We start from the raw sequence: 14,682 nt of genomic DNA on the forward strand, positions 1-14,682 counted from the left end.
ACACGTGAAAGGGAACCGTCCAGAATTCCATATAGGAGAGTCATCAAACTGTTCAGAAAAACGAAAGTTTCTGGAAATGCGGCTAAATTATACTTTAAGAAAAGCATTCCAAGTTCACTACTAAAACTTTTTCTGTCTGAGCGTAATCGTAGTTATTTAAGTGAAAGGTTAGTCAGATCTAAATCTGTATTACCCTCAAGAAAGTTCTCTCTCAGCCAAAATGTGTACGTATCTGTTGTGCGACTGAGAAAGTTAAAGCATAAGAAGTCGCCCTCATTTTGCATGCGCGTTGACGGGAGAACGTTAAAGAAATTAAAACACTGTCCGGTCGAAACTTATTGTGTATGTCACAGAGTCAAGTCTCTTAGTGGCGATGTTGAAGAGAATCCAGGGCCTTTAAATCAACGCAGTGGAACCAGTACTTGTAATTTAGCAGCGTATCGCTCGTTAATTGCTAATTCAGTCTCATTATTGGAAACTAGGTTGTCTGAATTAAATAGAATTGCAGTTGATGTTAGGGGAGGTGGTGACTGCTTTTTTCGAGCTGTTTCAACTTTATGGCGATCCTAATAACTATTCTCATATACGTAGCCTTGGTGTCTAGTATTTACTTCAGAACCCTGAACAGTTCATAGAGAGTAACACCGATCATTCTTGGCAAGACTATTTGAACAATATGTCCTGCCAAGGAACATGAGCTGATGCAATTATAATCCAAGCAGTGGCCAATTGTCTTTATCTGTCAATTCATATTGCCGAATCATTTGAGACTTTTGCTCCTGTTACCGTTGTTCAAGCAGTGAATGTGACAGGTGAATACACAAACATTTACATTGGACACATAGGTGAAATTCATTATGTTTCTACAGTAGAGAAGAGAAACTGTCAGGTACCAAACAACAAAACATGTGATCAAAGTATAGGTGAAAAAAAAATAATGGCCATAATATGATAATTGATAATTTTTTTTCACAAAATGAAAAGTCCAGAGCTGATCGATGTTACATGAAAGAATACATGAAAAGAGAAGAGCTAATGCAGATTTTAGAAAAAGAGAGAATCGAAGTTCTGTGCAAAGGTACAAAAATAGTGAAACAATTAGGGAGAAAAAGAACCAAACTGTCACAAAAAGGAAAAATGACCAACCCAGAACATGTAAGAGAAATTGACAAAAGGTCTAAAAGGAAACAGTAAGCAGAGAACTCAGATCGCCTAAAGGAAATTGCCAGGTCATCAAAATGACGAAAGGTTTAGAATCCAGAACAGGTCAGAGAAATTGACAGAAAGTCCTTCAGAAAATGCAAAGAAAAGAATCCAGAACATAGAAAAGAAATTGATAAACAGAGTGTTAGGAAACGGAAAGCAGGTAACCTAGAACACAGTGAGCAAGTAAACAGAATGCAAAAGTCATGAGAACTACTAAATTCCAATTATTAAATATGACTTTACCAGCTGATAAAAATCAATTTGAAAATGCTCAAAAGTCATCACACGTATCAACTAATGATGATAAGTTGTTAAAAACAGGGAAGGATGAAGCAGTGTTATTTCTTTGATAATTTTTTTTCACAAAAACTTTAAATGTTTCCCAGAATTCATATGTACCAGTTACAACCAGTTGTAGTACAAGTCTTCAGTAGTGAAATGCAATGCTAACAGGCACAAGGCATGTTCACAAGATCTTGTTGAGTCTTGTGTTACTGGGGTAGGAAGTATAGAAAATAATGAATTGATTTGCAAAACTTGTGACGCAAATCTAAGGAAAGGCAAGCTTCCCAGCCTCTATAAAGGCAATAAAATTAGTTTCCCCGAAAAACCTTAAATTCAACACCATCAGAAGAACGGCTTATATCACCTCGTATTCCATTTATGCAAATTCACCAGCTTCCAAGAGGTGGCCAGTTGTCAATTTATGGAAACATTGTGAATGTACCAAGTGATGTAAATTCAACTGTTCACTGTTTGCCAAGGCCCATCAATGAATCACAAACCATTCCAATAAAACTTCAAAGGCGTCTGAGCTATAAGCATCATTACCAGTTTCAGAATATTAGACCCAAGAAACTGTTGGATGCAGTAAAACATCTTGTAGACACAAATGATTTTTTCAAGAGAGAAGGTATAGAAGTACAAAATACTTGGTTAGATGACATAAGTTTGCATTTCAGTGACCATGAAGACTGGAGTGAATTTGCTGTAAACTCTGACACTCCAAGTAATAATGATTTACATACACAAACATATAAAGTTCTTCTGGAGAACAGAACACAAGATTATCAAAAATAGTATTTCCAGTGCAGATGAAGAAAATCCAGGCTGTGAGAAAGAAGATAGTGATGACTGGTGTGAAGTTGATGAACGCCCATAAGGGGTTACAGATACACTATTACAGGAACCAGATGTAGTAGAAAATGTGGACAGAATAATTTCTTTTGCTCCAGCAGAAAGGAATAGACCATTAGGAATATTTAGGGACAAAGATTCTGAGCATTTATCATTTTCCACAATATTCTGTGGAAAACAGAGACCTCCTAACAATGAAAGAAAGGTCCCTGTATCATACAGTACAATTGGCGAGTGGGAGCTAAGAAGCCAAAATAGAAGAGTTGCGATGTCTGTACCAAACATTTTCTATAAGTTAAAAAAAACTGCAAATCAAACAAATTCAAGATAGTGCTTGTATTTCTCTAAGACAATGTAAGACAAAAGGGAAAAAGTACACTGCTGGTGAATTGAGGTCAGAGGATTATCTCAATAAGCTTGTAAATCTTGATGAAGGTTTCAGAGTTTTAAAAAATCTCAGAGGGTCACCACCTTATTATGAAAAATGTAAAAAAGACTTGTTTGCTATGATTCGTCAACTAGGAAACCCAACATGCTTTTGCTCTTTTTCAGCTGCTGAAAAACGATGGTCTCATCTTCTCAAAACTCTAGGTAGAATTGTTGAGAAAAAAGAGTACACTGATGATGAAACTAAACAAATGACTTGGGAACAAAAATCAGATCTTATTCGTATCAAAACGCACTACTATCCCAGAATGTAAACATCTTAAATCTTTATTTAAATCACTGCAGTTTACTCAAATCATTAAGGAGCCCACAAGAGTCAACGCGGAATCTAGAACCATGATTGATCTGATCGCTACAAACCATCCGCAAAACATGAAAGTCTCTGGGATCGTCACTGGTACTGGCTTAAGCGATCATGAAATGACTTTTTGTGTGGGAATGATCAATTGGAAAAAAGCTCCCCCGCAACTCAAAACATTTCGAAATTATGCAAATTACGAACCAGATAAGTTCCTCGAGGATTTGAAAAACACAGATTTTGTTCTTCCAAATGATCACGGTAACAATAAGGACGTTTATGAGCTTTGGTAGTCCTTCAAAGAAAAGTTTACCAACATAGCAGAACTTCACGCCCCCACTATTGTTAAACGCGTTAGGGGTTTAAACAATTGTCCTTGGCTCGATGTTTCTACCAAACGTCAAATGAGACATAGAGATTATTTACCGAAAAAAGCTCACACTACTGAACTTCCCTCGATTGGAAAAGATACCGCTTTCAAAGAAATCGAGTTACCAATTTAATCAGAAAGGAAAAGGATAAACACAATCGAAGGCTTATCGACGAGAATACTGGCGATCCCAACTCATTTTGGCAAACAGTTAAGAAAATCCTTCCCTCCGAAAGCAAAGAACCATCTCCAAAACTCAAAGTCGACGGTCATGTAATAACTGAAAAGAGCTCAATCGCAAATTATTACAACAGTACATTCGTAAATACAGCCTTAACACATAACATCTGGTGGTCCGCAAGGCTCTATTTTGGGCCCCTTACTCTTTGTTATTTATATTAACGACTTGCTCCTCTGCATTAAGTCTTGCCATGTGCTCATGTACACTGATGATACTGTTCTGTTTTGTGCCGGATTTAACTCTAAAAGTCATCGAAGATAATCTGAATGAAGACCTAAATTCATTCGGTGAATGGCTTCAAGTGAATAGCTTTTTAATACCACCAAATCCGAAGCTATGCTGTTTGGAACTCATTCTAAGCTGTCTAAACATAACGACTTTGATATTAATTTTCACGGAAAGTCTAACACGGGTGAACAAGTTCACTTATCTTGGTATATTTGATGAGGCTATCTCTTGGGCTCCCCACATTCAGCACCTTATATCTAAAGCTGGCAAAAGGCTAGGTAAGCTATCTCGATTGCGAAGAGATTTAACTTGTCATGCTGCTAACACTTTGTATCTATCATGTATTCGTCCAATATTTGACTATGGTGACAGTGTATGGAATTGTTGCGGAGTGAGCAATGCCAGACTGCTGGATAATTTTCAAAGAAGGTCATCCCAAACTGTGTCAAAATCTAAGGATAGTGGTCAAGCTTTAATGGATCTTAAATGGCCTGTATTACAATCGAGAAGAGACGAACATACTTTTAAAATGGTTAACAAATGTGTTTCTGGTAACCGTCCTCAATTTTTTAAGCAATACTTTAATTTTAATAATACCAGAATAAGACAGGGAAATTTGCTTTATCTGCCTCGCGTTAGAACTGAAACAGCCAAGAAATCTTTTTTTTCTTTTGTCATGGATGTGTTATTGATAATAGTCACGTATATTAGAATTTTCTGTAACATTATATTGTATAGATTTTTTATTGTATTATATTTATTTTTGGATCCTATTTACCAGGGCTCCTATTGATAGCAGAGCTTTACGTTCTGATGGGACTGCCCTGATGTTAAGATTTCTATTTATTTTAAATAAAGGTGTCATTCATTCAAAAAGATCCTGTCACTTGTGCAAGGAACTTTGACCACATGGTATAATTATTTATTTGCGATGTTTTAAAGAGCGATGTAATGCCAATAGGAGAAATCGCTGATTATTTTTACAGAGTTGAATTTCAACAAAGAGGAAGCCTACATATTCATGGTTTATTTTGGGCGAAGGAAGCCCCACAATATAAAAAAATTTGTGATGAAGACATTGTGAACTTTACGTATGATGTACGATCCTCGCAGTAGATAGCGCTATTTATGCAATAGCGAAAATCAGACCTGACAAAAAATCAGGCCTGTACGGGACTCGAACCACTGACCTCTGCGATACTAGTGCAGCGCTCTACCAATTGAGCTAACAAGCCAACTGGGAGCGGGCCGTTAAGTTGATTCGTAATAAACCCGTGAAAGTGATAAATGAGATACAATGAATATATGAAGTTCATATATTTTGAACTGCGGTATTCGATACGTATGATGCACGATCCTCGGAGTAGATAGCGCTATTTATGCAATAGCGAAAATCAGACCTGTAAAAAAATCAGGCCTGTACGGGACTCGAACCACTGACCTTTGTGATACTAGTGCAGCGCTCTACCAATTGAGCTAACAAGCCAACTGGGAGCAGGCCGTTAAGTTGATTCGTAATAAACCTGTGAAAGTGATAAATGAGATACAATGAATATATGAAGTTCATATATTTTGAACTGCGGTATTAGATGCATATGATGCTGCGAGGATCGTGCATTGCCGTTTTGAGAAGCCCAACACTTACGTTGGATGGTTTTAGTTTTAACATTCTTCCTAAACAACGCCCTTCCGGATCATGTTTATTGTAGATACTCTCGACCGGCATATCCTCTAACATACATGGCAACGCAAACAGCACACAATATTTCTGATTCTACAGCAGTAGTTACCGGAAATATAATTTTCATGCTCTTCAGAGATCACTGAAAAGTACTCCAGAAAGCATATGGGTCCAAGGAGAAGGGCTGAAAATTCCTTACTTTGTTGAAAGAAGGCCTTCCTGATGAATATAGTTAAAAGAGGCTAGATTTGTTTCTCTAAAACAGCATTTTGCATCTATCAAAGTACTTCTTGAAAATTTAATATTTAGTTCTTATTAACCGAGCGGTAGGTCTGTATGGGAGAATGTTGACCGAGGTCACCAGTACAGACCGAACGCAGTGAGGTCTGTACCAGCGACCGAGGTCAAGATTCTCCCATACAGACCGACCTAGCTCGGTTAATAAGATGTTTATTATATGACTGTGTCTAGAAAGCAACGGAACATTACATTCTTTGTAACTTTTTTTTCTAGACCGGTTTATAGATGCCGGTCTAGATTGGAAAATGTGGACTGCTTTCAATACGGATTTCTGTCAATCAAATTCGTGAATTCGGTAGTTCCCAGTCCTTGTGAGACACAGTCATATAATTAACAATTATTTCACGAGTGCGCGTTGGATATGAGATGATAGATAGCCAACGAGGGGCGTAGTGCCGAGTTGGCTATAATCATCTCATATCCAACAAGCGCGAGTGAAATAATTGTTTTATTAAAAACGTTAAATCAAATTATGAAATTTTATTAAATTTGATTAAATTTTGAGCTCCCTTTTAATTTTAAGCTGACGCGTACGCTTGCCATATTTGTAGATTATGGTATATTGGCTGATATACCATAATGGTTAAGCCAATAAAAAGTCCTGAGTTTCATTATCCAATGATCTAGTTTTTAATAATAACAGATATTAAATACAATAAAAGCCTTAAGCTTTTAGGCGATTGACGATTGGTCTGTGATCTGATTCATGATGTAGATTTTTTTCCTTACTTTGCCTCTCGAAGGAACTCATGTCGAAAAGGGTTATTGAGAGATGATAAATAGGCCTTTTGTAGGAGTTGATCACGTGACCTATCTCCCCATAGCAACGCTATGCTGACTGGCAAGCTATTCTCCGTATTGCATGACAACCAGCCGTTATCTTTGCATCGAAGCGGGTCTTTCAATAGTGTTTAAAGTGATTCTAAGGTCAATCTTATTCCTTTTCTTTACAAATGAATAATCTATATATAATTTATAAGTTTTTACTATTCTTTGTAAAACATTTAAAAAAAGTTGAGAGATTGCGGAAAAACTTGCAAAACCTACTCGTTGTTGAGTCCGCCATGTTTGTCTTGTTGGCGCTTACATCGCGAAGTCAAAACCTCTTTGAAACTCTCTTGCATTCGTCAAAACTCTTACAAAAGTCATAGTATACTAAACACTGGCAATGAGAGATTGCGGCTCTGAAAGAAAAGGATTAGAATTGACCTTAAGATCGCTTTAAACGCTATTGAAAAACACACCGATGCAAAGATAATAGCTGGTTGTCATGCAACACGGAAAACAGCTTGCCAGTCAGCATGGCGTCGCTTTATGGTGATCGCTCAAATGATCAACTTCTGCAAAAGGCCTATTGTTTCAAATCGGTCGTCAACAAAGAAAGGAGCTATTCATTTTGTTACGAGCTTAGGACTAATAGATAACAAATGTTGAATTGATGTTTGTTAAAATATGTTTCTGTGGTCGAAGAAACAAGATAATTATAATTGTATCCCGGTCGGGATATATTTGAGCTTGATCAGGGGCACGTGACCAAGAATCTACCAATCACAGTGCCAGTTTTGTTGAGTGAAATTAGAAGTATATAATAATGCTAATAGTAGTAGTCTGGAGGGCATTTGCACGAGGAATGTACCTAGGGATGGCTTAGCTCACCGTTTAGTTCTCATGATTAGGAGTAGAGCATCAGTGCGAGAAAGTTAGAGTGCACCCTCTTTTTTTGTCGCACAACCGTGACTAGAAGAACACATTTTTTTTCAAAAACTATAGTCGAGCTTTTCAAACTTATACGCTGCGTATACAAGTAGAGAAACAATCCACACAAGTGAGCAGCGAGGATCATTCACAAATCAAACGATTCAGTAGAGTGGTCAAGTTTCGTTGCGGAAAAAAGAAACCACTAAAAAATTGGCCGCGCACCCAACGTTCTAGTGGCTTCGAAGCTTAGTTGTTAGTGGCGCGTAACTATTATCTCCAGGGCATGCGTTCTCGTGACTTTTCTCCGGCCCCCTTCCTGCAGCTCGATCGCCTGCGGAAATAATTTTCTTACTACTCCATATTTTTATATCTTATTTCTAACTATGAATTGTTTTTATAAGCTGCCGTCAGGGGATCCTCTCACAGTTGTTCTTATCGGAAAGACTGGAAATGGAAAAAGTGCTACTGGAAACTTCATTGTCGGTGAAGTGGGGAGTTTTAAGGAAAGCTACCAAAGTTCTTCCCAAACGAAAATTTGTGCTCTCAAGGAAAGGAAGGAAGAGAGACATTTGACTGTGATAGACACCCCTGGAGTTCTGGATTCAGTCCCAGTCTCCGCTTTCGAGAAATTGAAAGAATTTAGTGGTCTGTACAATAAAAGACAAGAAGAAATTCTTCGAGAAATCTCCAGGGTTTTTGCCATGTCTCCTGACGGTCTTGATGCCATTCTACTCGTCACTCGGTACGGAGATAAATTTTTAAAGGAAGATGCCGAAGCTTTGAAAATACTTCAAACATTTTTTGGAAAAGAAGCTCATGCTTATATGATACTAATCCTCACACATGGCGATCAGGCCGAGCGAAATGCTAACATAGATCAAATCAGCGTCGAAACACATCTGAACACGTACGTCCAAGGCTTGCCGAGCTGGGTTCAGGGATTTTTAGACGAAATAGGCCAGAGGATAGTGTTAGTCAACAACGACTTACTACGTTTCAAGGAAAAAGACCCGGGTCACTACAAGGGGAAGCTCTATGAATTAGTTCAGGTAAAAACAGATTTATAGTAACTAAGGAACATTCTTAAATCTGGTAAGCCTGTGGCTGGGGCAGTGATTAATCGTGTTAGTAAATCGATGAATCACTGCCCCGCTTTGATAACTCATCGTGAGGACATATTTTATCGTAGAGCGCTCACTAGTGGTCAAAACCTTCGGGCCCGGGCCTGATCGTTTAATTAGTTTTTGATAAATAATAGGCCCTAGTGTAGTAATGAGGTCGTGGCCATGCACAAACGGTAGCTGTAAATGATAGGGGCTTGCTGAAAGAGCTGTAGAAAAAGTTTAAAATGCCCGATTCAAACGCCTTATCTCTCATCTTTCGGTGCCTGAACCAGTTTGATGAGGTAAAATTTAAGTTAGAGATCATCTCCATGATACAAACTCTTAGATTCAATTGTACTCCAAAATATTACTTCATTTGGGAGGTTTGGAGTTTGAAACAGGTCTAGCAGTTTCTCCTGAATTACATTGATCGTTTAGTATCAAAAAGAGCACAATAGTCCAAGTACAACTGATATCAAGTAGTTATACATCACACCAGCTCCTATTCTCCTGTCAAACCTGGGAACAAAAGTCCCCTAGTAATCAGCGACATTAAGGGACTTGGCCGAAACTCTTATGGAAATACCTTCTGATAATGAGAAAAATCATGAGCTTGGAAAAATGGTTTGATTAAGGGCAGTGGTAGAATAGAATTGTTTATCCCCTGTCGGGGGTAGATCCAGAGTTTTTCATAGGATAGGGTGCACCAATAAGGAATGGCGCAAACAAGTTTTAACATCATTCAAAGAGGAAGAAGGCTTATTACCAGGAAAAAAGTTGGTGTAAACTAATAATACATGGCAAACTGTGAAGCAGATTTTGCGCAACCTAATAGTTACATTAGAAAACTGCGGGTCATCCCAGAGGGGAGGAGGGTGCGCACCCCCTGCATTCTTCCCTTAGATCCGCCCCTGCATGTGCCTTTCACCACTGTAACGTACCAAAGGAAGTTATTAACAACGTGAGCCGAATCGAACAAAAGGTCAAACGGAAAGCAGTTAACTGCGGTAGCTTAACCTAAATAACCCCTTTAAGTGACTGATTAGGAAGAAGATTCCTTGAAAATCTCTTTGCGAGGGAACAAAAACCCCAAGGAACTGTTATCAACCGAGACAACATCATAATTTTAAACTCTCTCTCTCGTATTCTCCCAACAACGCACTTCGGTTTACATGTTACAAAACAAAAATGTGCACTACTGCACAGTCAGAAATCGGTTTCTCCTTTTCATGATTCTACTTGGCACATTGATAAAAAATCAAAATGACAAGAGTGTATCACGGTTTTTATTTTTTTATTGTAAAATTAAATCTGAATTTTTCTTGGATATAGGTCATTGACGAGATGAGGAGAGGAAAAGGACCCTTCATGCACAAACTGACCTGGGCGTCCAAACAAACTCTAGAGAATGAAATCAAGACAGCTATGGAAGAGAGTGGTTTAGCTAGTTTGGAGAGAGATTTGCGAAAGAAAGAGGAACAAGTCGAGAAGGAAAGAATTGAAGCCCATACGAAGTCTTCAGAGTTAAAGAAAAATAACGAAACGGAGGAAGAAAAGAAAAAAATGGAGGAAAAAAAGAAAAAAATGGAGGATGAAAGGAAAAGATTGGAAGGTGAAAGGAAAAAATTGGAGAATGAAAAAAAGAAATTGGAGGAAAAGTTGAAAGATGATCAAAAAAAAGAAGCTCAAAAAGGAGAAGGTGGAAAGGCAACAGAGAATGTTAAGAAAAAGAGTGGTGGCTGTTACCCTGGTTCCGCAACAATAATTGGTGTGAAAGGTCGGCTAAGACGAATAGAATCCTTGCAAATTGGTGATGAAGTTGAAATCCTCACGAACAAGGGAATCCAACTGGAACCAGTTATTACCTTCATCCACCGTCAGCCACAAGTTGTGGAAGAATTTTTAAAAATTGTTACCGTAAAAGAAAAAATCCTCCTCATAACTGCTGACCATCTGTTGTTTGTGGAAGTAATGGGTCAAGCAACAGCCATTCCGGCCAGAAATGTTAAGATCAGAGACACAGTGTACGTGAGGGGGAGCCATGGTTCAGAGAAGGATTCAGTTCGGAGCATCAGCACTGTCTACGAGAAAGGCGCTTACGCCCCAGTAACCCTGAGCGGCACTATTCTGGTCAACGATGTTCACACCTCCTGTTACTTTGATGTGTTGTCCCATGAGTGGTCCCACCGAGCCATGGGCATTGCTCGCACGGTACATTATGTTTCTCCATCGCTGGTGCGAAGGATCAGTGCAATTGGAGAAAAAGATGGATTCCCAGGTTGGTGCAGACTGGCTCATACTATGTTGACATTGCTCGATTGACATTTCTAGGGACGCTTTTCATTATATATATATATACTCTTTGCAAGAGTGATATGGAAAGCAAATCAAGTCTTCGTAATTGCGTTAGATTGAACTTGAAGGACAACATAACAGTCTTCCATGTCTTAATACTCATGCACATTAATTGTATTAGCAGTACTGGGATGATACACGGGAACAATGCTAGGAACAAAGTTGAACTTTACGTAGATTTTTTAAAGCTTAAAAGCGAAAAAACAAATCCTAAACAATGTTTTAAATGTCTAACATGCCAATGGAACATTTATTATATGTTACCCTTGTGTCGTGAATGCGGCTCTGTGAGTTTCAATTGAGGACCTTTTTCCTTACTGCAGAAAAACCGACCTTAACTGATGACTTTAATTAATAGTGCATCTGGTGCAATGAATTAAACCGAGGGGATTTTCATGCCCATAGCCATTAAATAAAAAGAACATTAACAGATGAACTAAAAAGGAGTCATATGGCATCTCGATAGACCCCTTTTTTAAATCGTAAGCTTAGCGTTGTAGTTTTTAGAAGGTTACGTACGAAGGATTAATTAGGACCTTCAATTGAAGGAGAGATCTAAAACTTAGAAAGCCTACCTGTTTCTTAATTATAGTTATTCTCTTGATGGAATACGAATCGAAGTATCAAATATATAGATTATACCAATGTTTTTCTTCATTTGAGGGCCGAAGATTGCTTTACATAAAGGATCAATATGCCGAAGAAGGGCTTTCGCGCTAAAGACATACATTTGCTGCATGTTTCTTGCTTTCAGTGACTACGCGTTCTTCATGAATTTTTTTTTTATGGTTAGTTAAGGTTGCCTAAGATATTTTTAGAGCCAACAATGAAGCGTGATGTGAGTAATTCAGTATTTTGGTCTTCTTTAGCTTCTACTGGCCTGCCGATTGTTGAACAACGCCATAATAAATATTTCATTTAATAGTCAGACTGCCAATTTGTCGATTTACGTTCTGCAAGTTTTGCCTGGACTACCTTTGCCCATTCTCCTCCTTTCTCAGAGTGTACTCGCAACATGTTTGACAGACCTAAGTGACAGGTCTTAATCAAATATATTTCATTACAAAATGTTTCCTTCTCTCTCACTCATTCATTTTTGCCTACGGTATTTGCGTTAATTTCTTTGTTAAGGTATCATCACTCAGTTTGATTTTCCTCAAATAATTGTTACACGAGAACGTGAAGTTACAGGAAACACATATGCGATAGAGAGCCACACTGCCAACATCTTGATCTTTTCACGAACGGGCCGAGATAAAACTCCGCTTCACACCAGACACGACTATTTTCAATTTTCACAAGAAAACTTTCTTCAACAAAGCTTTCTGATTAAAAAGCTATCTTACTGCTTCAGGAGACTCGTTATTTATAATAGTTACGTTTTTCGATTGGCTGCGATCAAGACGACAGAAAATTTGGAATACCATGAGAAACCTGTGGTTTTGGGACCAGTCTTAAAAATCGCCTGGGGGTGAAGGATCTTTTAGGAGGGATCACACGGTTTTCAAGGGAAACGGAGAGGAAACGGAGGGGAAACAGTCGTTGCCAAAAGAATGAAAAAATGGGGGCTACTGGCTGCCAATTAAGTGCCCATGAACGGGGATCGTAAGAATATCACAGAGCCTTATGGGGGATCAGGTAACTTTCATCAAAAACAAAATCCCATAGCTTCACCCCCTCCCCTCCCAGTGCTAAATAACAAACTTTTCCGTACACCCAGAGGTTGTGAAACATTTCTAAATTGAGCGACTTTACGACTGAACTAACCGCTTCCAATCTAGTAACATATTTCTATTGCACAACACCTCGATTTTAGTGAGGCAGAATCTGAGAGTGGCATCTGTGTTACGTGTGTGCTACTTTTCAGAAGCATGGATGCGACGTTAATCACTAAATTGAATGATTCTTTTTTGAAATACTTTGGATCGAAATCTGAAACTTCCGTAATCTGGAAGAAACAAAAACAAGAGCCTGCAAGGAGGCTTGGAATGCAGAGGGATGCCCTTTTAAAGAAATTGCTCACGGTTGAGTTGATCATGACTATCAAAACAATCACATCCTTGCGTATCGGTTACTAATAAGTCAGTAGAGTTTGACAGAAATCCGGTGGAATTGCTCTTGCTCCGAGCCAAAAAGATCAAGGATCGTAATAGTTGTGAGAGGAACAGCATTGACCTCCCATTTACCGTGGGCCCCACTGCAGTCAACTGAGGGAGAGGGGATGGGTGGTGGGGATTGTACCTGTCTTATTCCCTTAAAAAAGAAGTCTGATGTTACTTCAGAGACACAGTTAGCGATTGGATGTCATTTTATATTTCCATGTATCGTTTAGGTTTATCATATCCTATCTAGATGTACCTCCCTTTGATAGTATCAGAAAGTTTTTACAACCTATTTCTATGCACTGTGTTTTTTATCAGTGCAAATTCTGTCACTGAGTAGTCTCAAAAGAAACCCATTGACTAGATTCATTTGGTTTCAGTTACACAGAAACTAGAGCCACAGGTACCCCAGAGTCACAACGGCTGCTCTGATATATGAAGAGTGAAATATGAGCTGCTGGAGCATTTAAAGTACAATAAATTTACGTTCTCCACTTTTAAGGATTCACTGACGTTACCTGTTTTCGAATTTTTAAAAGAAATTCTGCGTTTTAAATTCCTTGTCATTGTAGGTTACACTATGCGCTTAAGTTTCAGTAAAAGTTAATTAAAATTTATTACACACTGCATTAGTCATTATTCACACAGTGGAATCCTCTCCTTCAATTTGTCATCAGTTTGATAAGCCATGAAGACATGTTGCGTTTTACGGGTTGAAAACTTTAGGCTTGTTGTACAGCATGCTCACGTGTGATCAGCGGAGTATCCACAATAGGTCCATCTGACTTGTATTTCCACACCAACTGTCCGTCATCAGCTCTCAGAGCATACAAATAAGTGTCTATACCTCCTATGAACAACAGTCCGTTCTTATCCAGGCGCGGTGACGACCAAATAGCAGATCCGTCTTAAAACTCCACACGAGTGAGCCATCAGTTTGACGGAGAGCTAAAATCTCACCTTCACCCGAGCCAATGTAGACATTTCTATTAGGAGAGAAAAATGGTGACGACAATAGCTCACCCTCTTCCTGATTCAATAAATAAACAAATATATATATCGTTAAATAAAATGCACCTAAACTATGTTGCCAATCTCCTTAATGTATGGTGGCACAGATGTCCTCTTTTCTATCCTGAATAATCAACCAACAATATTCCAAGACAGCAACAGAGTGCAAACCAGAATTTAACCCGACATTGCCATGAAGCCTTTGTCACGTCTGTCACTAGAATTTGCCGGATGTCAAACTCTAAAAAGTAAAACTGCCATGACAACGCAAGCATTGTACCGGCTTAAAATCTGGAAAAAATAATGCATCTCATGCAGATGAACTTCATTTAAAACATAATCTTAGCGTAGACCTTCAAGAGATGAACTAGGAAGAGGGCATAACACACGGATAATTCAAAATGCACTGTTTCGCAGAGTTCCTATAGGAGAGATAGAAAATATTGAAAACAAACCCTCTCTAATTCATTTGAGTTTTTCATTAGCGGAATCCACAGCATAAATA

General features: G+C 38.5%; 1 protein-coding gene across 1 annotated transcript in view; it reads left to right on the plus strand.

Moving 5' to 3' along the window:
• LOC111335267 (uncharacterized) overlaps window positions 1-11,988 on the plus strand; it is a 58,370-nt gene extending 46,382 nt beyond the window's left edge. The window contains exons 8-9 of the mRNA XM_022941140.2: window positions 8,008-8,655; window positions 10,042-11,988. Coding sequence (XP_022796875.1) covers window positions 8,008-8,655; window positions 10,042-11,031 — 1,638 coding nt within the window. The 3' untranslated portion in view covers window positions 11,032-11,988. The remainder of the gene's footprint in view (window positions 1-8,007; window positions 8,656-10,041) is intronic.
• Window positions 11,989-14,682: the final 2,694 nt, after the last annotated feature.

The sequence above is a fragment of the Stylophora pistillata genome, chromosome 1, assembly GCF_964205215.1.
Source record: "Stylophora pistillata chromosome 1, jaStyPist1.2, whole genome shotgun sequence".
Classification (NCBI taxonomy): Eukaryota; Metazoa; Cnidaria; class Anthozoa; order Scleractinia; family Pocilloporidae; genus Stylophora; species Stylophora pistillata.